We start from the raw sequence: 21,609 nt of genomic DNA on the forward strand, positions 1-21,609 counted from the left end.
TTCCTACCTGTACAATGTTCCATCAGAATACAAAGTCTTTTTGGCTCGTGCATAACATAACCCAGCCAGAAGGAAACGTATATAAATGCTGCAAAGCAAAGATGCTCACGTTTAATATTCAAGCTTGAAAGCTGAGAGTGGAGAAAACGCACATTTGGCTGCCTCGTGTTTGTATTAATCCAGGTCTCACTGCAGGGATTAGCCTGGTTTTAGCTGGGAAAGCAGCTCCTGGATGCTGACAAGGTGATGGCACCACTGTGACATGGGTTAGCGGTGGCCTTGGGGTAATGGTTGGACTTGATGATCGTAAAGGTCTTTTCCAACCCAGCTGATGCTGTGAATCAATGGTGATGGTGAAGTGACCCCCAGCCCTGATGCACTCCCCGGGCTGGATTCAGCCCCACAAAGCCCTCAGTGTGCCCTGGTTTCTAATCAGATGAGGAACCAGATGTAAATCGGTGGCAATGAGTTAACATGAGCCACTGCAGGGAACGGAACGTTCCTCATCGCGCCGAGCGTTCGCACCACCACCGAGGTATGGAAATGGGGCTAATTCGACACAGCCCCGTGTTATAGCCCGTGTATATGTTCCCACTGGATACATCCATCTACAGCTCTTCCAAAGCACAGTCCCTGGTGTGAGCTTTGCCAGCTGTGCCCCAGAGCCTGGCAGTGGCTGGGAACACCATTTCCATCCTGGGATAAGAGCTTGGAGCCGTTTTAAAGCCTCTTTTTCAGACATTTTCAAGTTGGAATATATCAGCAGTTCCATTTCTAAACCACATTTCTTTTTTAAGGAAAAGATTTCAACACAAAAATAGCCTGAAAGGGGAAAAAATAACCCCCACCGCCTGCTCTGCCCAGCACCGCATTTCATTAGTGTTTCATTCTGATCAGAGAACAAGACATTTTTGATGGCCTATTTTAACACTTTTGGCTGTGTTTCAAGGTGGATTTTTATGTTGCAGGCAGAAAAGAAACTTCAGTTTGAGACGAGATCTTACCCAGGGAAGCTGTGGCTGCCCCATCCCTGCAGAGCTCAAGGCCAGGTTGGATGGGGCTTGGAGCAAGCTGCTCTAGTGGAAGGTGTCCCTGCCCTTGGGAGCAGGGGTTGGAGCTGGAGGAGCTTCAAGGTCCCTTGCACCCAAACCAGTCCATGATTCCGTGGTTCTATTTAAGCAGCACTTGATGCTGTCTCGGGGAGGGAATGACTTGGGGTTTATTTTAACATGGACCATCTGGAGAGCTGCACTTGAGGGAAAGCAGGTTGGGCTGCCTGCTTGGGCGACTCCACTAAAATAACTTGGTGGAGAAGCTCTCATCTCAGATCTCTGCTCCGCGAGGTTTGGGTGGAAGGAAGGAGGGAGGGAGGGAAAGGCTGGTGAGCTCAGCATGGAGCACAGCACCAGGAGAGGGTTTAAAGCCATTAGTGCTGGCAATGGGGGGGCTCTTTGGTGTAGAGAAACTCATCTTTCCCAAGCACATGGTGCAGGATCCCTTGGGAAATCACCCCAAAGAGGAGAGCTGCTCCTGAGCTGCTGGAGGAGCGCTTCAAGGCCAGGATGGACACAGGGGCTTGGAGCAAGCTGCTCTAGTGGAAGGGGTCCCTGCCCATGGCATAGGGTTGGAACTGGATGAGTTTTAAGGTCCCTTCCAACCCAAACCAGGCTGTGATCCTACGATTCCCAGGGCAGGAACAGATTGCCCCATGTCATTGCACCCACAGCCACCCATAAGGAGGCTTTTGTGGCACCAGGCACCATGAGACATTGCGGTGCAGCCACATGCTGCTCTCACTCCCCTCTCCCCACCCAGAGCACTCACAACCAGCAGCACAATGTGGGCACAAGTCCTGCTCGCTGCGAGGAGTTTCCTCCCTTACAGTAAAGGAGCATTTAACCATTTCCTGTTCCTCGGCCCGATGTAATCTCCACGCAGCCTCATTGTGTTATTCCCCATTTTCCAGTCGCCGGCTGCAACAGGAACCCCTGGAGCCTGGTGGCCTCCGTGCCCATCCCAGCACCCGCTGACACAGGGAATTCTGTGCCATTTGCTCCCTATTCAAACACCTCGTGGAGGTGGAGGGGGAGCAGCGTGGGGAGATGGGGTCTCTGTACCCAGCCCCATGGTCCCTGCAGCTCCGGGTACCAGCTCCCTCTGTGCTTCTCTGCATCCATGATATTTAAGCTGGGATGTCGTAGCCAAACCATCTTCACCAGCTGCTCAATTAACTATGGTTGTATAGTTAAGCACCAAGAGGAAAAATGCACCTGCTTTCCCATGCCTGTTCCCAGTAATATAATATACACGTTTAGCTCCATTCCCAGCCCTGCAGGACCCCATCCACACACAGATGAGCCCATCCAGCCTGCTCCCAGCTCCATCCTGACTTCCCAAAATCTCCATGACCCACAGGAGCGTGGCTTGGGAGCGTGAGATGTGGGAAACTGAGGAAAAGACAGTCACTTGATGGCTCGAAGTGGGAGGATGAGGATGGGGCTGCGCCATCGACACATCCCCAGCCCCATAGGTGATGGCATGTGGAGCTGCCTGCCCCAGACCGGGGCTGTTGCTGTGCTGCTGGTGGTGGTTTCTTGGCATGAAGATGTCCTTGATCTCTCTCATAGGAAAAAAACAGCCAAACTACCGAAGAACCACACAAAATACCCAATAAACACAACAGATGCTTAAAAAACAATAGTTAAAAATAGAAAGATGGAATCTCTGCCCCATTTTTACTCATTGCACCAAGAAATTTGGTGTAGACTTATCCCTGCCCGTAGCAGGGGGGTGGAACTGGATGATTTTAAGGTCCTTTCCAACCCAAACCACTCTGGGATTCTGTGATGTGGGGGGAGGGTTTCAGCACATAACAGGTTTTGGGGCCAGGTTTGGGCTGGTCCTCACCCCCCTCACCCTCTGGTCCCCGGGTTTGGATGCCGGGTGCTGCGGGATGCTCCCCTCCTGCAGAAAGGGGGGGTCCCTGCCTGCACCCCCTCCCTGCAGTGAGGAATGTCGGGGCAGGGGGAGGGATGCGGGATCGAGCGCGGATGAAGGGGGGGGGGGCGGTTTCCAGGGCAACCTGCCTCCATCTCCTGCCTTGCCCGGGCGGGGACACCCCGGAGGGACCTGGGGTGCGGGGGGATGCGGAGGCCCCGTCCCGTCCCCCCCTCCCTCCCTCCCTGCACCCTTCCCTCCATCCCTCCCTCCCGCCCATCACCGCCGCGCCCGGGCTGCAGCATCCCGCCCGCCGCAGCGCCCGCAGCGCCGGGGCCCCGGGGGATGGCGTGTCCCCTCGGGGGGGGAGCAGCGGGACCTCGCACCCCTCGGAGAGGCAGAGCAAGGGGACGTCCGGCGCTTCGTTCCCCCCGGGAGAGCCTGAACCAGAATCCTGGCTGCTTTCTGCTGGCGCATTCCCGATGGACAAGCTGATTTCCCTGGAACGGGTGGTGGGGATGAGCTTTATTCCCACCCGGCACGCACGGTCTGTCCTTCGCTTTAAAAGGTCCGGATCCTTCTGGTCATCTGATTCAGGTCAAGCAGGACTTTGCATTGCCAACAGCCCCTGCATCCCACCGGAGCAGATCCCAGCGCCTGCCCCCCCCTCCCCGGAGCAAAGCAGGAGGCTCCTTCGGTCCCTGGACGATTGAGAGGTAACGTATCCCCCCCCGCTCGGTTTCTCCTTCCCTTTGCTCCCCCCGCAGGGGTTCATGACACCATTGAGATGTGCAGGGCTTCATTGGGATGGTGGCACTGATTCCCAGGCCAGGGTTGTCACTGGCAGGCCCCCACGCATGGTGAAGGCACCCCCCCCATGCACAACAAGACCCCCAAAAGCTGGGATGCTCCGGCCTGGAGAAGGATGCTGCTGCCCTGAGCAGTGACCTGCAGGTGCATGGGCAGCGATGGAGGGAGCTGGGGGGGGCACAGCCGGAGCTGCCCAATGCATGTGGCAGTGAGAGTTGGTGGTGGCAGCACTGGTGGGGGCCACCCCATCCCTGGCAGTGTTCAAGGCCAGGTTGGACACAGGGGCTTGGAGCAAGCTGCTCCAGTGGAAGGGGTCCCTGCCTGTGGCAGGGGTTGGAGCTGGGAGAGCTTTAAGGTCCCTTCAACACAAACCACTCCATGATTCTATGATCCAAGAGGGAAGGCAGGGGAGCGTGCTTCGCATCCAGTGTGCCACAGCTCTCACCCCCATCTCCCTGTGCCCATGCCCTGCCTGCAGGTTGACCCCCCCCATCCCCGGCAGTGTCCCTTCCATGGACCACCTCCCATCATGAGTGCGGACACCGAGCAGCTCCCGGCAGTGTCCCAGGCATCCAGCGTGTCCCTGTGGACCGTATCCAGCTGGGCCTCCTCCGAGGTGCCCCCCAACACCAGCATGGCCATGGGGGAAGCCGGCTGGCAGCAGGGGCAGGCGGAGTGGGGCAGCAAGGCGGGTGAGATCGTGGGCATGGTGGTGATCCAGTGCATCTACGCCCTGGTGTGCCTGCTGGGGCTGCTGGGCAACTCCCTGGTGATCTTCGTCATCCTGCGCTACGCCAAGATGAAGACGGCCACCAACATCTACCTGCTCAACTTGGCCATCGCCGACGAACTCTTCATGCTCAGCATCCCCTTCGTGGCCACGTCGGCTGCCCTGCACCACTGGCCCTTCGGCCGGGCCCTGTGCCGCACCGTGCTGGGCGTCGATGGGCTCAACATGTTCACCAGCGTCTTCTGCTTGACCGTCCTCAGCCTGGACCGCTACATCGCGGTGGTGCACCCGCTGCGGGCGGCCACCTACCGCCGTCCTCGGGTGGCCAAGATGGTCAACGGCGGCGTGTGGCTCCTCTCCTTGCTGGTGGCTTCGCCCATCCCCATCTTCGCCGGCACCGCAACCACCCGCGATGGCCAAGCGGTGGCCTGCAACCTCCTCTGGCCGAGCCCGGCTTGGTCGGCCGCTTTCGTGGTCTACACCACCCTGCTGGGGTTCCTGCTGCCGGTGCTGGCCATGGGGCTGTGCTACCTGCTCATCGTGGGCAAGATGCGCGCCGTGGCGCAGCGGGTGGGCTGGCAGCAGCGCCGGCGCTCCGAGGGCAAGCTGACGCGCCTGGTGCTGATGGTGGTGGCCATGTTCGTGGTGTGCTGGATGCCCTTCTACGTGGTGCAGCTCGTCAACCTCCTGCTGCCCGGCCGCTTGGATGCCACCGTCAACAACGCCTCCCTCATCCTCAGCTACTCCAATAGCTGCGCCAACCCCATCCTTTACGGCTTCCTCTCCGAGAACTTCCGGCATTCCTTCCACGGCGTGCTGCGGCGCTGCCTCGACGCCAGCCTCTGCTGCTGCCACGCTGGCGAGGGGGCCACCGAGGAGGAGGAGGAGGAGGAAGAGCCCCTCGACTACTGCGCTGCCCCCCGGGGGGACGACAAGGGCAAGGGCTGCGTGTGCCCAGCCCTGTCCTGCCAGCAGGACCCCGGGCTCCCCGAGCCCTGCTGCAAGCCCGCGCCGCTCCTCGCCAAGACCACCGCCTTCTAGGGTGGCCCCAGGCCTTGTGGGTGTCATCCGGGCACGGGGAACGGGGATGGAGAGGGGATAAACTGCCGTGGACCCTCGTGCTGTGCGGTGCAACCAAATAAAAGCCATAAGACTGGCCTGGGGTGCGGTTCGTCGCATCAGCTGCGTGAGCGTTGCGGTTACCTTCGGCATGGAGGAGGCTCCATGGGGATGGCGCGTGGCGGGGATCTCAAAATGCAGTTGTGAGCGGTGACCGGCCACAGGGCAATGCCTCTCCATGATAATACAGAACAACGCACCCCCAACTCTCTGCTCCTTCCCAAAACACGCTCTGAAGGATGGAGGGAAGCCCACCAGCCCCCTGGCTATAGACGAGTGAAGGGGTAGGACCAGGCCGGGCTTCTCCATCACTGTTGGGAGCACAGGATGGATGTGACCCCATTGGGTTCCTTCTATGTAGAAAAAGGGGGTTCTGAGCAAACCAGCCTTGGCAGGAACTAGGGAGCATCAAACCTCCCTTCAGCTAACGGGGAAAGGGAAGAACTTAGGTCCCACCAACAATCTGCACTCCCCCCCCCCCCCCCCAATTCCCAGGCAAAGGGATTTTAGCACAAATGGGTGAATTTTCCCCATGAAAAAGCCAGGAGAAGGAAATCCCACCCTCTCAGCATCACCTCCAGTGGCACCTGAAACACACCCCCAGAGAAACATCAGCCCTGGGCACCATTAAATTCCCCATTTCCAGCTTGTTTGGTTTTAACTATCTCCCGTTAATGTTATTCCCGTTCTCCATTATTTATGGCTCATCCCTGCTGTTTGAATCACGGCGATGGAATAACTGGCAGGGCTTGTTTACAGCTAAGAGCCCACAGCTCCTTTCTTCCCAACTCCAACCAGGCTTGTGACAGGTTAAGACAGACCAGTGCTTAGTGATGGGGTGAGGTGGAGGGGGGGGGGGAATAAAGAGTCATTTTAGGGAAGGGGAGAAAGAATATCTCAGCAGCAGCTTTCTGTAAACCAGCTTTATTTGTCTACACATGGGATTGTGCATTGCAGAGGGTATGTTTCCAATAAATAAGTATTTACAAACGTGCCGGGTGTATAAAACAGGGGCTTGGACCATTTACATTAGGAAAGCTTTGATTTATACAACGGGTGTCTTTTATTTCCCTTGGAGGCTGCAGAAGAGCTCTATCATACGGGAACAGGGAGGGGGGGAATGCTGCTTGTTGTGTTTAGCACATAGGGAGAGACAGGACCCCCCTCCCGAGCCCTTCAGCCCCTCTGCAGCATCCAGCCCTCGCAAGCGCTGACCCCGGCCTTCCAAAGCTTCCTGTGGGAAAGCCAAGCCCTGCTGCAGGGTGGTATCTCATGGGCATAAAGCTGTCAGCACCCGCTCCCACCACTCACCCCGCAGCCGCTCCGGCTCCCAACACCACTCAGGCTTTGCCCCGGGACTCCCCATGGAACGATGGGGCTGGAAAAAACACCCGAAATGCTTTTCCCGATGATCCTCGGGTGGGAAGCGCGCAGCGGGGTGGATCGTGGACCCCCCTGCCCCGGAAAGTTTTGCCATAGGCTTCAACATGGATTAGACCTAACCCTGGGCAAGCCCAAAGGACAAAACCCTGTGGGCAGGAGGGGTCGGTGCAGTGGGTTTGTAAAGAAAACCACAGCGTTTTAAGGCAACAAGGGCAGAAAACCATGGAAGAAACGGGATGGGGAACACGAGGCTGGGAACGACCGTTCCTGCCACGGAAAACATGACCCTGGCAGTCTCAGTGTCCACATTTAACCAAAACAGCCCCAAAATGGTAAAAGGGAAGCAGAATCAAGTGGTTTAGCCCTGACTGTGACAGCAGCAGGGCCCCTGCTGTCGGTAGTGATTTAAGGTGGAAAGTGCTCAGCTGCCAGAGGCAAGAGGCAAAAGAGGGGGCCAGGAGGCGAGAGCTGGGTGTGTTTCAAGGTGCTGAGCACAAGGGTTTTGCTCCTTCTGCCACCACCCGTCAGTTTAAACCCACTAACCTGAACACACAGGCAGGGGCATCCCATCTCTTTGCCACTCTGGGAATGCCATCCATTCCATCCCAGCTTCCCAGTGAAGGGAGAGGGGTTTGGGGCCAAGTGACCTTCCCTGGGTAGCAGCAACTCAGCCAGCGCGGCTCTCATCCCGTGATAGATACGGATTTACAAGTCACCTCCAGAAGGAGACGTCCCTCCTGTAACACACGAGGGTTCCCCTTGAACCCCCCCCCCCCGGCTCCTGGAAAAGGGAAAGGAAAGCTGAACACCCACACTGCCCACAAAGGGAGAGGAACCGAGCAGCGCTCCGGCCCCTCCACCCTCCCTGCTCTCTGGGGTGAATATTGGGGGGGGGGAAATCACAGCTTTTCCCAAACTCTTTTTATCACTCAAAGACTGCAGGGGATGAGGAGAGTGAATGTTACCCAGTTCCGTCCACCTCCCTCTGCCTGTCCTGCCAGGGCTCCCTACAGCTTCTGGCTGGCTGCTGCACACCCCGAGGGGACCGGGTACAGTCCCATCTCCTTTTCGTGGGGACAATTGCACTTGTAATCCATGGTGGCGGGGGCCCTGCAGCACCTCCTCACCAGATGGTAGGCCAGGGCCAGCAGAGCCAGCACTGCGGAGAGGACACCCAAAGTGATACCCACCAGGGCACCGGGGTGAAGGTGCACTGCGTTCAGTGGGGTCCGGGTGGGGACGGGCAGCTGGGGTCCGGGCCCGAAATCCCCTGAGTAGGCTCCATCCCCGTCCTCCCCCAGGATCTCGACGCAGTCAATCTGGTCCACGAGCCGGTAGCCGGCGGGGCAGTGGCACTCGAAGCCGCCGAGGTAGTTGGTGCAGTTGTGCTGGCAGAAGTTCATGTCGCACTCATCGATGTCCATGCAGACCTGCCTGTCGTCGGCGTTGTCCAGCACGAAGCCCTCGGGGCACTCACAGGACAGGGTGTAAGGGTCGCACTTGGCCGGGCACTGGCTGTGGTTGCAGTGCAGGACGCAGTGGGTGGGCACCCGGGGGTCAACGGCGTAGCCGGGGAAGCAGCTGCAGCGGTACCCGTCGGGCACCTCCTCGCACTGCTGCTCGCAGGGCGCTTTGTAGCAGCGGGACATGGGCAGCGCCTGGCAGTGCCCGTCCACCATCGCGTACCCGCGGTGGCAGTGGCACTCGAAGCCGCCCTCGGTGTTGACACAGACCTGCTCGCACACGCTGGGCACCATGGCGCAGTCGTCGTCGTCCTCGCAGCTGCTGCCGTCGGCGGCCAAGCGGTACCCGGCCTCGCACATGCAGACGAAGTTGGAGCCGGCCACCACGCAGTGGTGCTGGCAGGGGGCTCCGGCGCAGGGCGAGCGGCACCCGCGCTCGTTGCTGCTCAGCACCTTGCCCTCGGGGCAGGAGCACCGCGCCTGCCCGCTGTCCTCCTCGCACGCCCCGTCGCAGCCCCCGTTGTCCAAGCGGCAGGACCAGGGCCCCAGCTCCGGGCGGCCCCAGCGCAGCCTCCCGCTCTCCCCGTCCTCCTCGCAGTGCAGCTCCAGCCCCAAGGCCGCGATGACGGCCGCGCTGCCGGGCGGCAGAGCCAGGAAGTCGCCGCCGCTGGCCCCGAACGGGGTAGCGTACACGACGGGGAGCCCGTCGGCGGGCGGCAGCCGCGGGCAGCTCCTCCAGTAGTTGTACTCGCAGAGGAAGCCGTCGGCCGGAGCCTCGCAGGGCCGCTCCTCCCAGCGCAGCTCCTTGGACACGGTCACGCAGAACTCCCCGCACTGCCGCCCCGACGGCGCCCAGTTGGAGTAATCGGTGCTGCGGTCGCCGGTCACCCACTGGAAGCCGCGGAGGCGCTGGGTCGGTTCGGTGCAGGGCAGCCCGAGGCGCAGCCCCAGCCACAGATTCCCGCTCCGGTTCTGCAGCAGCAAAGCGATCGCGTCCTCCGCCACGGTGGACCGGACGGTCATGAGGTGCCCGCCGCCCCGCTGGCACTCCGCGCCGGCCTCCGCGAACGGCAGCGCCGACCAGAACACCCCGAAGCAATCGTGCTCCAGGCACTGCGCTCCCGAGGGGCCTCCGGGCTCCGGGTCCCCCCCCAGCCCCAGCCCCAAGCCGGCCAGCAGCAGCGGCAGCGGCAGCGGGAGCCGCCGCATGGCGGGCGGCGGAGGGGCCGGCCGGCACGGCAAATCTCTGGCATGCCGCCGCCCGCCCGCCCCGATTTATAGCGGCCCCGGCCCTCCCCGCCGCCCGCCGCAGGAAGGAAGCGCCTCCGGGGACGGGCCGCGGCCGCCGCCGTCGTGGAGCGGAGAGATTGCGGTGGGGGCGGCCCCGTGAATCCCGGCCCCCTCCAGCGGGGGGGGTGTGGGGGGTGTGGGGGGTGTGGGGTGTCCCGTGCCCCCCCCCCCCCCGGCTCCTTGGGCCGGCTCCTCCCACCGAGGTCCCGCCCGAAGGGAGGGAGCTGCCGGGTCCCCCCCGCCCCGTCCATGCGGGCTGAGCGGGGCCGGGAAAAGCTCTCGATCGCCTTGAGCAAGAGCGAAACCAGCGCTGGAGGGAGGGCACCTGCTGTAGGGCGCCCCGCGGGTCCCTCGCCCTGCTTAGGAGGGAGCAGGTCTCGGTGTGTTACCGCCTGAGTCGGTCGAAGCAACTCTCAGGCTGGATGTGGGGCTCTAGAAAGCAGCGTTCCCTATTGCAGCGCTGGGCGCACACGCCAGTCATTTCACAAAGGGGAGCGTGCCTGCAGTCTACAGGCATCCATGTATCCAACAGACTTATGCATATGGGGTATGGTGTGCAGTTCTGGTGTCCTCAACATAAAAAGGACATGGAACTGTTGGAACAAGTCCAGAGGAGGCCACAAGGATGCTGAGGGGCTGGAGCACCTCCTGTATGGAGACAGGCTGAGAAAGTTGGGGCTGTTCAGCCTGGAGAAGAGAAGCTGAGTGGAGACCTCAGAGCAGCTTCCAGTGTCTGAAGGGGGCCTGTAGGGATGCTGGGGAGGGACTCTTCATTAGGGACTGTAGTGACAGGACAAGGGGTAACGGGTTCAAACTGAAACAGGGGAAGTTTAGATTGGATCTAAGGAGGAAATTCTTTCCTGTGAGGGTGGTGAGGCACTGGAATGGGTTGCCCAGGGAGGTTGTGAATGCTCCATCCCTGGCAGTGTTCAAGGCCAGGTTGGAGAGAGCCTTGGGTGCCATGGTTTAGTGTGAGGTGTCCCTGCCCATGGCAGGGGGGTTGGAACTGGGTGATCTTAAGGTCCTTTCCAACCCTAACTATTCTATGATTCTATATGTACAGCCTTCCCGGGAAATGCTTTAATTAGATTTCCTAGAACTCACTGTAATATTTGCATTTTAATGACACATGCACTTTTCATGCCTAGTGGTGGTCTCCAGCGGTCTCTGTCCTCCATCATCTTTCACTGCTTGATCTCTGTGCTTGTGCCTGTGAAAAGTCTCTTGGGAATTACTTAACAATTGCGTGTGTGGTTTAGGTTAGCTCTGATTTGTTCCTCATCTCGAAGAACCAGCCCCAGCCCTGTCTGTTTTGCTCATTCCTGTATCTTCACAGGCTGCCCTTGTTTTACTCATGCCCCAGGGCCACACCAGCCCATTTTGCTCTCAACAGAGCAGTCCCAATTTACAGCTCAGCATTTTAGCTTACAGGTACAGCATCGGCTTTACTGCAGTGAGCACCAACCTGAAGCTCTGAAGCTGGGATGGGGCTTGGAGCAACCTGCTCTAGTAGATGTCCCTGCCTGTGGCAGGGGGTTGGAACTGGATGAGCTTTAAGGTCCCTTCCAACACAAACCAGCCTGGGGTTCTGTGAGATGAAGCTGCCAGGCCGCAGTGACGGAGCAGCACCAACTGCAGCCCCACAAGCCACCCCAAATGGGACATCCACCAGTGCCAGCACAGTGGCTGCTGCCCCCTTCCAGCCACTGCAGCTCATCCCCTCTGTGCAAGCTCCAATGTCCCAATTCCACATCAGTCACTCTAATCCCCTCCGAGGCAGCCCGGATCAGGGCTACGGGTTGATCATGGGGGCCTGACCCCCTGGGGTTTGGCTCCTCTTCTTGCTCAACAAGCCGGACCCTTTCCCATGTGTTCAGCTCTGCAGTTAGAGCATAGCCAGAAGCAAACTCCAGATGAAACACAAACATCCAAAGCTTACAGGAAAGGACATTTGACCTGCTTATTTTGCCAGCTCTGAGAGTGGTGTTTCACCAACACAGGCACTGCAATTAGCCTTCGGGAGCCACAGATTCCCGTTTCCTTATTTCACTCACTGCAAGGAGGTTCCTTTATTAAACTCTTAGGTTTTGACTTGTCCTCTTCCAGCCCTGGGCGGTTCATGGTAGCTCATGAAAGGCTGTGAGGAAAAGGAAAGAAAGGGAAAAGAGTACTAATAACCCCTAATAATAGTAATAATGGCAAGAATAGCCATAAAATAATAATCATAAAGAATCACAGCCTGGTTTGGGTCGGAAGGGACCTTAAAGCTCATCCAGTTCCTATCCCCAGCCACGGGCAGGGACACCTTCCAGTAGAGCAGCTTGCTCCAAGCCCTGTAATTAATAGTAATAGTAATGGTAATGGTAATGGTGATATGATAGCAGCAAAAGAATAGCAATAGTAATAATAATGCTAATAATTAATCACCAAACCAGCTGTGCTGTTTGGTAGCTCCAAAGCTATCCCGATGGAAGCAGGAGCAGCAGAGCTCATGCGCTCTATCAGACTCCTCTGCTTTCTTTGGCCTCTTTTGCTCCTTCCTCCACGTCTCTCCAGGAAGGGGAATGTCACGGGAATGCTGTTTTCCACTCGGACTGCAGGAGGAGCGATTGCCAGCCTCCGATCTCCCCTTTCACCCCCTGATCTCAACCCAACAGCAGCGTCCTCCCTGGCTCACAGCGTCCTGCAGGTCTGACCGCGGCGAGGAGGGACAAGTGGGTGCAGGGACAGGTCCCCCTGGCCAGACCCAGCCACCGCCTGCACCAAACAACCCCAAAAAGAGCTCGGTTGCTCTTCCCGGCCAGCAAGGGTGTAAATAAGGAATTCCTGGAGGGCCCGGCAATGCCGACCCCGCTCGGCTCCAGTGAAACCTGCTGTGTCCCCAGTTTTTATCGCACGGATTTCACTTCGGGTGGCCTTTTTCCCTTTTGATTTTCCTTTTCATTTCCTTCTCCTTTCCCCCTTCTTCATCCTCTATTCTTTTGCTCGTTCTTTCTTGTCTTTTTCTTTTCCTTTTTCTTTCTCTTTTTATTTTTATTTTTTCCTTTTCTCTTTATTTTTCTCTTTTTCTTTTTCCTTTTCTCTTTTATTTTATTTATTTTATTTTATTTTTAATTTGTTCTCTTTTTATTTTCATTTTTCTTTCAATTTCCTTCTTTTAATTTTTATTTTCCTTTATCTTCTTTTTTTTTCCTTTTTTCTTTTTCCTCTTCCCTTTTCTCTTTATTTTTCTCTTTTTCTTTTTCCTTTTCTCTTTATTTTTCTCCTTTTTCTTTATTTTATTATATTTTATTTTATTTTTAATTTGTTCTCTTTTTCTTTCCTCTTTTCATTTTTCTTTCAATTTCCTTCTTTTAATTTTTATTTTCCTTTATCTTCTTTTTTTTTCCTTTTTTCTTTTTCCTCTTCCCTTTTCTCTTTATTTTTCTCTTTTTCTTTTTCCTTTTCTCTTTATTTTTCTCCTTTTTATTTATTTTATTATATTTTACTTTATTTTTAATTTGTTCTCTTTTTCTTTCCTCTTTTCATTTTTCTTTAAATTTCCTTCTTTTAATTTTTGTTTTCCTTTTTCGTCTTTTTCTTTTCCTTTCCCTTCTTTTTTTTCGTCCTCCTCCTTCTTCATCATCTGCTTCAGAACCCAACCAGCAAAAACACGAGGGGGGGGGGGGGGGTCAAAGCAAGGAGCAGCAGAAGCCAGGACGTAACGGGTGGAAAAGGAAAAAAGCAAACACCCGCCACAGATTTCTGTTGTTTTTATTATCCTAGAACCGGATAAAAACGCGCTCGTCAAGGCTGCCTGCCGGGAACTGCGCCTCAGCTGCCAGGCAGGAACGCAGCCTCCCCATGGCAGCGCGCTCTGAGCTCACGGCGCTTGCTGCTGACAAGGGGTTCCCGGGTCGGTGCGGCCACGGGAAGGGACGAAGGAGCGGGGTTCCTCGTGGTTTAAGCCCCCCTCGCTCCCTGCTCCCTGCCCCGCTGACTCACCCCCGCCGCGGCGCAGTTCCCCATGACTTTTCCCCTTCGGAAAGCTGATGGGTGGCTGAGGACATCACCGCCCACCCTGGGCCAGCGCCTGACTCAGCGGGTCCCGGTGCCCCGGGCAGAGCGGTGCCCAAGAGCTGCTCTGACCCCCGCTTATGGGGAATGTGTCATGGACTGGCTCGGCTTGTGCTGCTGGGGTTTGGAAAGGAGGCTCCTGATGTCTGAATGCTGGGGACAGGACACGATTGCACGTAATGCAGTGCAGTATTAGGCAATATAATGTCATGTAATACCATATAATACAATATAGTATCATTAATACCATGGAATAGAATAGAATTAAATAGTCTAGAATGAACAGGGAAGGGAAGAACATATTCTTACATCATAATTCATGAAATACAATTAAACTGAATAAAACGAAGGGAAGAGAATTAAATGGGATAGTATTGAATTAAATTAAACAGCATATAACAATATAATCTGGAATCATTACATCAAGATTAAACCAAAATGAATAGCAGACCATTAAACAGGCTTCATGTGCTTTCCCATCTATATGTGTTCAGTGTGTGATCCCACTTGGGGTCATGAAAACTGCACCGGGGTCCCCTCTCTTCGCTGATCTGGGTGATGTGCTTGGGGTCTTGGGGTGTCCACCAGCACGTATGAGCCATGTTTCTGCAGATCCAGGGTGGAATCCCTTGTGGAAAAGGTGAATTTGCCTCCTCTGGATCAGACACGAGGAGACAAACGTCTCAAGGTTAGGAAGTGCTGGACAGTATGTCCAGGAATAAGGCACAATGGGGCACCCAGGTGAGGCTGGGACCTGCAAGGGGCAGCAGGGACCTCAGTCACTGCACTGAGGATGCTTCATTTGCTGCACGCTCATTGGGTCTGAGCTAGGTCCTGCCAGCATGTCTGGTACCTTTGCCTTTGCCTTTGGCTCATGTTCCTATGTTCACTCCTGGACTGCAACCAGGGAAAGCAGCCAGTGCTGTTTCCCACAGGGATTAAAGCCTCCCAAGGCTGGGTGTTGGCAATATCTGGCACATGTGTGACTTCTCCTGCCATCACCTTCATGTGGCAGCCTGCCTTTGCACCCTCTCCTACCCCTGTACCCCCACCCCAAGCCAGTGTAGCTGACTTAATGGGTGATTTAATCACTGATGTTCATTGATCACTGAATTCCTGTTCAGCTCCATCTACAGGGCATGGAGAGGCCAGATGGGGTCAGCAGGGAAGATGCTCAACATTTGCCTATTTAGGACCCTTGGACTCTAATCCTTCTCCTGGAGCTGTCTTTGAGCCTTGCACCATCTCCAAGACCTACACTTGCTCGTGGCACCAGAGGCTGGGTTTTCCCATAGGAAAGCTGAAGGATCTTTGCCACAAGCTGGCTCTTGCCCTCGGTCACGCTGTCACTGGCACTGCTCAGATCTGCTTGGTGAGACTCCAGCTCCATGGATCAGCCTCGAAAGGGCTCGGGAGAACCAAATGCCAAGAAACACTTAAAAGGATAAAAACAAGGAAAGGAGGAAATGAGCAGATGCTTGAAGCATTTGGGGTTGCAGGGGCCGCCTCTTTGTGCGTGGCATTTGGTAGGTTGCATTTCAGCCTTAGGCAGTGCCTTTCCTCTACATTCCTCTGGTGGAAGCTCTTTCCTTGCATCAGCTTTCCCAGAAACAGGGAAAAATGATAAATGGGGGGTGAATGAGTACCTCCTGCTTCCATCATCCCACCCTTGGCAGCTCCCTGTGCTTGCCAGGGACCCCCCCGGTACATCTGGCATGGCCTCATCCCTCTGGGAGCTTCCCAGGGCAGGCAGGACAACGTTGGGAATGCTCTTTGTACTTCGATGCATGGAGGCACCAAACACCCATCATGAGACGTGGTGTCCTGCAGGGTTTTCCTGCTTTGCAACCCTACTGAAGGCCAGTGGCAATGACGGACAGGGCACCCCATGGACGCTGTCCCAGACGCGGGTGATACATGTGGGGGGTTTATGAGTCATTGAGGTTTCCCCTTGTCTTTGTGACCTTTTCACTTTCAGGATGGCCTTCCCCTGTGGTGCACATCACGGAGGCAGCTTTGGATTCACCGAGTGATGTCTGTGGCCATGTGCTGCCCGGAGCCAGAAATGCAGATCCCTGCTCATACAGAGCTACAGCAAAATCCGGGGTTGCTTCTGGGTTTAGAGCCTTGATTGTGGGCTTAGGACCTTGCTTGTGGGCTTAGGACCTTGCTTGAGTCCTTAGGACCTTGCTTGAGTCCTTAGGACCTCACTCATGGGTTTAGGACCTTGCTCGTGGGTTTAGGACATTGCTCGTGGAATTAGAACCTCACTCATGTATTTAGGACCTCAGCCATGGGTTTAGGACCTTTCTTGTGGTCTTAGGACCTTGCTTGGGGATTTAGGACCTTGTTCATGGGCTTAGGACCTTGCTTGTAGATTCGGGACATTGCCTGTGGGCTTAGGACCTTGCTTGGGGGTTAGGACCTTGAACAAGAGCTGAGGACCTTGCTTGGGGATTTAGGAGCTCACTTGTGGGCTTAGGACCTTGCTCATGGTCTTAGGATCCAACTGAGATCACCCAGTGCCCCCACCCCATGGCCCTGGGGGCCATGATGTGACTGGCCCTCCCTCGGGAGAGCAGCTTCTACAGAAGGCTGAGACCCCACTCACCCACCTCACTGCACGGCTGAGCACCGGCTGGGGTCTGGCAGCACCAGCCCTGTAGAAAACACAAGGCCCACGTGTACCAGACCAAGAGGGGTTGATCTCCTATTAAACACCACAGAGAACACTGTGTTCCGGGCAGGGTTTATTGGTGTCTCATCAGGAAAGCAACACCCAAGAGTCATCAAGGCATCGGCAAACCTTGCTCTCAGCACAGGCCACTGTCTTAATCGTGCACTGTAAAAACACAATGTCACCACGAAGCACTGGCCATGTACAGAGAACCAGCCCTGCCCTGCCCTGCCCTGGTGGCGGTGGGACAGCTGTAGCTCTGGCTTTGCCCTTGCTTCAATGGAAGGATGAGGAGCAGAGGTAGCTGTGCCGGTCCCGCGGGATGAAGGTCCCGTCTCCTCCGGCTGTGAGGCAGGGTACCAACCCATCCATCCCACTGCCCTGGGTAACTCCAGTGAGGAACGGATCAAAACATTCCTGCTGGGTTTGTGGCAGGAAGAAAAGGAGTCATGACATTATCCAGGTGTGACTGCACCAGGATGAAGGATGCTACATCAGGAAATCTTCCACCAGGGAGACCCCAAGCTAAACCAAGGCACAAATCAGGCTTCCCTAATCTGGACCTGCTCCCATCCTCCATTGTGTAACGTATACACCCTTGGAATACACACAGGTTGCAACAGGAATTGGGATTATAGGCTTTAATGAGGAATTCCTGGAATAAATAACAACGTTTAGCTCAGGGCCCACAACTGTGCTTCCTTTTCCCTTTTCCATAGCGGAATACAACAACTGATTGATACCTTAACTAAAAAATAAGGCAGACACACTCCTGAGATTCCAAACATCTGGAAAATTCCATAAAGCAAACATGGCTGTGCCTGCCTTTTCCCACAGGGACCTGGAGCTGGCACAGCTCGGCAGCACAGGCAGCATTTTATGGATGTAGGTTGTCCCACTGATTTCAGCAGGATTATTCCCTGGTCTCATTCATTCATGTATTCCAGAGGCTTTGCGGGCTTATCGGAACACAGGCAGGGATTTGCTGTGGGGCATCCAAGGACGCCACTGCTGCGTTCACTGCTTCTCCCAGCCGCTGTGTGCAGAAAAGGAAGCACATTAGGGCAGAGCACCAAACCCCCTCCATCAGCCTCCTTTTCCTGCCTTGTTTGGGTCATTCCACAATGGAGACACGAAGACGGAAAAAACCCAGCAGGAAAGGGTTTTTTTTCCCGTGGAAGAACAGGATGCAGGTCCCTGCCTGCCGCAGACTCCTTTGTGCTCAGGTCCCATCTCGGCAGCAATTAAGCCTCGAGGAGACAATAAACCCAGCAGAAACTTCAGGAAACTCTGGTCCCCGTCCCCCCCCAGGACATCCCTGTTCTTCCCTAGCACCCTTTTCCCGTGTGGAGTGTGGGCACACACTGAAGCTCGATGGGAAGCAGGAACGGCCTCTGCGCCCTTTGGGGGTTTGGGGAAGGGTCCATGCTGGAGCAGCTCGATGAAGCTTCCTTGTCTGGAATCACTGAGTGTGAAGAGCTCTCTGAAGTGAGGTACCAGGGCAAGGCTGTGGAACTTCACCCCGACAACACTTGTGCTCTGAAGCCAGGTTAGACACTTTCTATACAGCAACAGCACATACACAACATCCAGTGCATCCTTTAGAGGGAGAGGGATGGAAAACACGCTCAGCCTGGACCCCAAGCTGTCAGGAAAGGCTTCTACCCCAGAAGTACGATCCAAGAGGAAAAGCCCCCTCACATCCGGCTGTATGTGAAGGCGAGTGTTGTCTTCTCTATTTTCCAAGTGTTTTTACACTGAACGCACAGGAAACAGGTCCATGGTGCTCCTAAACCTTGTTTCCCCCACCTATAGAGGCCTATACAGTCTCTCCTTGTCTACAGCTTTCCCTGGGCTGTGCACTTCCCGAGCTTAGGGGCTGGATCCAGGTAAAGGGGCTCCATCCCTTGGGAAGCACCGCTGTCCTGCTGCTCCAAACCCAGCTCAATGCCGCTGGGAGCAGCAGGGGCGGATGGCTGACACCCACCAGCCCTGCTCCCTGTGAGAAGCTGGCTGCTGCTGTGGTTTTAAACAGGTTTATTTCCATCACCTCTCGTGGGACATCTTTAACAACAAAGCACGACAAACACCCTCTGCTTGTGGCTGCAGCCACCGGTGCTTGTCCTGGGGAAACACAGGAGGATTTCAGAGCCGTCCCATGGAGAACAACGCAAACCCACGGATGAATGCAGGCTGTCCATGGTCAGGCGGGCAAGGGGGGACACTGGCAGTGCTTTTGGGATGGCACAGGACTGGGGGGGGTGCAAGGACAGGGCAGGGACTGGGCTGCTTTCTCATGTCAGCATTTCAAACGCAGGGAGGGGAGACCAAATGACAAGCGAAATGAACTGGTTTCCTTTAGGAAGTGAAATCAGTCCTTTTAACTTGCTGGGTTTAAGCAGAGTGAGGTTCTGCAGCGCTGAATCCAACCCCATTCCCTTTCACCTCGCAGCACTGTCCCTGTCGGAGGAGCAGTGGCTGGTTTCTAAACCACATTACAGGACACATTCCAGCTGCCTTCCCACCAGCACTGCCTTTGAGGGGGGGGAGATCAGCTCCTGGTTCACAAGGAGCCCCAGGACAGGCTCTTGGACACGTAACCCCACGTTGAACAGACAGCACCACCCCCCGCCCCCCCCATCCCTGTTTCTTCTCTTTCCCATCTGCAAACCAGCTCTGCCCCATGGAGGCTTTTCCTCCCCCTTTGCTGCCCCGGGCACCGTTACCTGCGCTCACCGCCTGCCCCATGGCTCTCCGGCTGCTCGGGCACCCAGCAGTAGTTGTCAGCCGCACTCTTAGCCGGCCGCTTCTCCTTCCTGGCCTCCCTCCTCCTGCAAGCCACCAGGACCAGGGCGAAGGCCAGCAGCAGCAGGATGGCCACCAGGCTGCCCAGGATGTAGTAGAGGAGCAGCCTGGGGCCATCGGCGCTGTGCTCGGCGCCGGGAGCTGACCCTACTGCTGTGGGGGACGGTGTTGTTGCCCCAGCAGGGATGCTCGTGGTGTGGGGGACGCTCGTGGTCCATGGGGTGCCCGAGGTCCGGGTGATGCCCGTGGTCCGTGAGATGCCCGTGGTCCTCGGGGTGCTGCTGGAGACCCCCACGGGCTCCTCTGCGTTGGTGGGTGCAGGGCGGCAGCCGTGTCCATCCTCCTCCAGGAGGAAGCCGGGGGGGCAGAGGCACTCGTAGCTGCCGGGCAGGTTGCGGCAGAGCCCGGGGCAGGGACCCTGCAGGCACTCATCCACATCCACGCAGGCATCGCTGCTCCCGGGCTGGCGCTTGTAGCCGGGCTGGCAGGCGCACTGGAAGGAGCCGGGGACGTTGATGCAGAGCTGGGGGCAGACGCCCGGCCGGGCACACTCATCCTCGTCGCTGCAGAGGGGGCTACCCGGCGCCTCTGGCTGGTAGCCGGGCCGGCAGAGGCAGACAAAGCTGCCGGCCGTGTTGTAGCAGTCGTGCTGGCAGGGCCCGGCCTGGCACTCGTCCGCATCCAAGCAGCTCCGTCCGTCGGGCGCCAGGGTGTACCCCTCTTCGCAGCCGCACTCGAAGCCGCCGGGACGGGCGCGGCAGGTGCCCTGGCAGGGGCTGGGGTTGCAGACGTCCTCGGGCACACAGGACACCATGTCCGGCGCCAGGACGTGCCCGGGGAGGCAGGCACAGCGCGGGGGCTGCCCCGGCTCCTCCAGGCAGCGCTGCTGGCAGCCGCCGTTGCTGTGCGCGCAGGCGGTGGGGCAGAGCGGGCCGGGGGGGTGCCAAGCGAAGCCGCCCCCTTCCACCGTCCCCCTGCAGACGGCGAAGGCGGCGCGGGGGCTGCCGTCGCACCGCGCCTCGGCCAGGGTGCCGAAGGGGGCGGCGGGCAGGCGGGCGCTGCGCACGCCGAACGGGGTGCTGTAGGTGACGCGGTGCAGCGCGGCCAGCGGCAGCGGCCCGCACATGCCCTGGAAGCTGAACTTGCAGAGGAAGGCGGGCAGCGGGGCCCGGCAGGGGCCGTCGGCCCAGCCCGCGGGCCGCAGGCTCACGCAGCGGGAGCTCAGGCAGGTCACGGCGGGCTCCGACAGCCACAAGGAGAAGTTGCCCCGCTCGCCGCCGGCCGCCCACGCGAAGCCCCGCAGCGGCTCCTGCGGCTGCACGCAGCGGCCCCGCAGCAGCGAGAGCCCGATCCAGGCCGGCCCCGTCCAGCCCGCGGCCGCCAGCAGCTCCCGCAGCCGCGCGGCCTCGCCGGCGCTGCGCACCGGGGCCAGGTTGCCCCCGTTGAGCCGGCAGCGCTCCTGGGCGCTGCCCCAGTCCAGCGTGGCTCGGTGCAGGGTGTAGCAGGCGGTGCCGGCGCACAGCACCGCCGCTTCCTCCTCGCCGGGCACCGGCAGCGCCAGCAGCAGCGGCAGCAGCAGCGGCAGCGGCAGCAGCCGGGGGGCATCCATCCCACTGCACGGACCCGGGGGGGGGGACACTCGACAGCCGCCGGCTCACATCCCCTCGTCCTGCCGCGCTCGCCCGACGTGCATCCCGTGTTTCCGGGTCTCCTATTTATCACCGGAGGCTATGGTTTCCTGTAGCGCCGTGCGGCTCGCTGCTTGTTGGTGGCGGTCGCCTCGCTGTCTTCCTCTTTCCCTCCTCGCTCCCATCCTCGGGCTTGGCCTGCGAAGGGGCTGGCAAGGCTATCCCGAAGTTAAAAGCAGCCGTGTGCCTTTTTGGTTTGGGTTTCGAGGGCTCCCGCAGCAGATGGTTTTTCTAACCCTTAATAGGGCCTGATAGTTTTCAAGCATGTATTGCTAAAAGGGGATAAAAACATATCAAGCCCAAACAAACAAAGAGCCGTGGGATCCCTTGCTGTCGGCCTGCAACAGAAACCGAATGTTTGGCTCCTTTTCCAGTGCATTTTTCCCCTTCTCCGTGCGCTTTAAATAGATGGACAAGCCCTGAAATAGGAGTTAGGTCGTGGGAAGGTCCAGGCTGCCAGGACAGAGCCGAGCTCCCGATGCTGTCCGGAGCAAACCCTCTGTGCTGGGGTTAGCGCTGCCCCAGCATCACCGGCTGAGGGCTGGTGCTGTGATGCTCTATGGTAATAACTCTCTGATCACTTGCCCCCGAGCCAGTGTGGTGCAGGGCATCAGCTGTGTCTGGTGGGTGTTGGTGGCCCTGCAGAGAAAG

At 57.4% G+C, this 21,609-nt stretch overlaps 3 protein-coding genes and 1 long non-coding RNA gene across 4 annotated transcripts; 1 reads left to right on the top strand and 3 right to left on the bottom strand.

Moving 5' to 3' along the window:
- The first annotated feature begins 4,126 nt into the window (after positions 1–4,126).
- SSTR4 (somatostatin receptor 4) lies at positions 4,127–5,633 on the top strand. The gene has a single exon (XM_062608335.1). It carries the CDS (start codon positions 4,211–4,213, stop codon positions 5,516–5,518), a length of 1,308 nt encoding a protein of 435 aa, XP_062464319.1. The 5' UTR covers positions 4,127–4,210; the 3' UTR covers positions 5,519–5,633.
- A 2,250-nt stretch (positions 5,634–7,883) lies between these two features.
- THBD (thrombomodulin) lies at positions 7,884–9,712 on the bottom strand. The gene has a single exon (XM_062608353.1). The coding sequence runs from the start codon at positions 9,649–9,651 to the stop codon at positions 7,987–7,989; it is 1,665 nt and encodes a 554-aa protein (XP_062464337.1). The 5' UTR covers positions 9,652–9,712; the 3' UTR covers positions 7,884–7,986.
- A 4,466-nt stretch (positions 9,713–14,178) lies between these two features.
- Positions 14,179–16,375, bottom strand: LOC134158143 (uncharacterized). The gene is made up of 4 exons (XR_009962608.1): positions 16,274–16,375; positions 16,195–16,233; positions 16,135–16,154; positions 14,179–16,094 (listed from the first exon to the last, which is right to left on the bottom strand). It is a non-coding gene; the product is annotated as an uncharacterized LOC134158143 (long non-coding RNA).
- Positions 16,376–17,570: 1,195 nt separating this feature from the next.
- CD93 (CD93 molecule) lies at positions 17,571–20,977 on the bottom strand. Its single transcript, XM_062608365.1, has one exon. The coding sequence runs from the start codon at positions 20,877–20,879 to the stop codon at positions 19,188–19,190; it is 1,692 nt and encodes a 563-aa protein (XP_062464349.1). The 5' UTR covers positions 20,880–20,977; the 3' UTR covers positions 17,571–19,187.
- Between the last annotated feature and the right edge of the window lie 632 nt (positions 20,978–21,609).

This window comes from Pezoporus occidentalis, unplaced genomic scaffold (genome assembly GCF_034315485.1).
Source record: "Pezoporus occidentalis ecotype Australia unplaced genomic scaffold, CSIRO_AGI_Poc_V1 ctg10, whole genome shotgun sequence".
Taxonomy (NCBI): domain Eukaryota; kingdom Metazoa; phylum Chordata; class Aves; order Psittaciformes; family Psittacidae; genus Pezoporus; species Pezoporus occidentalis.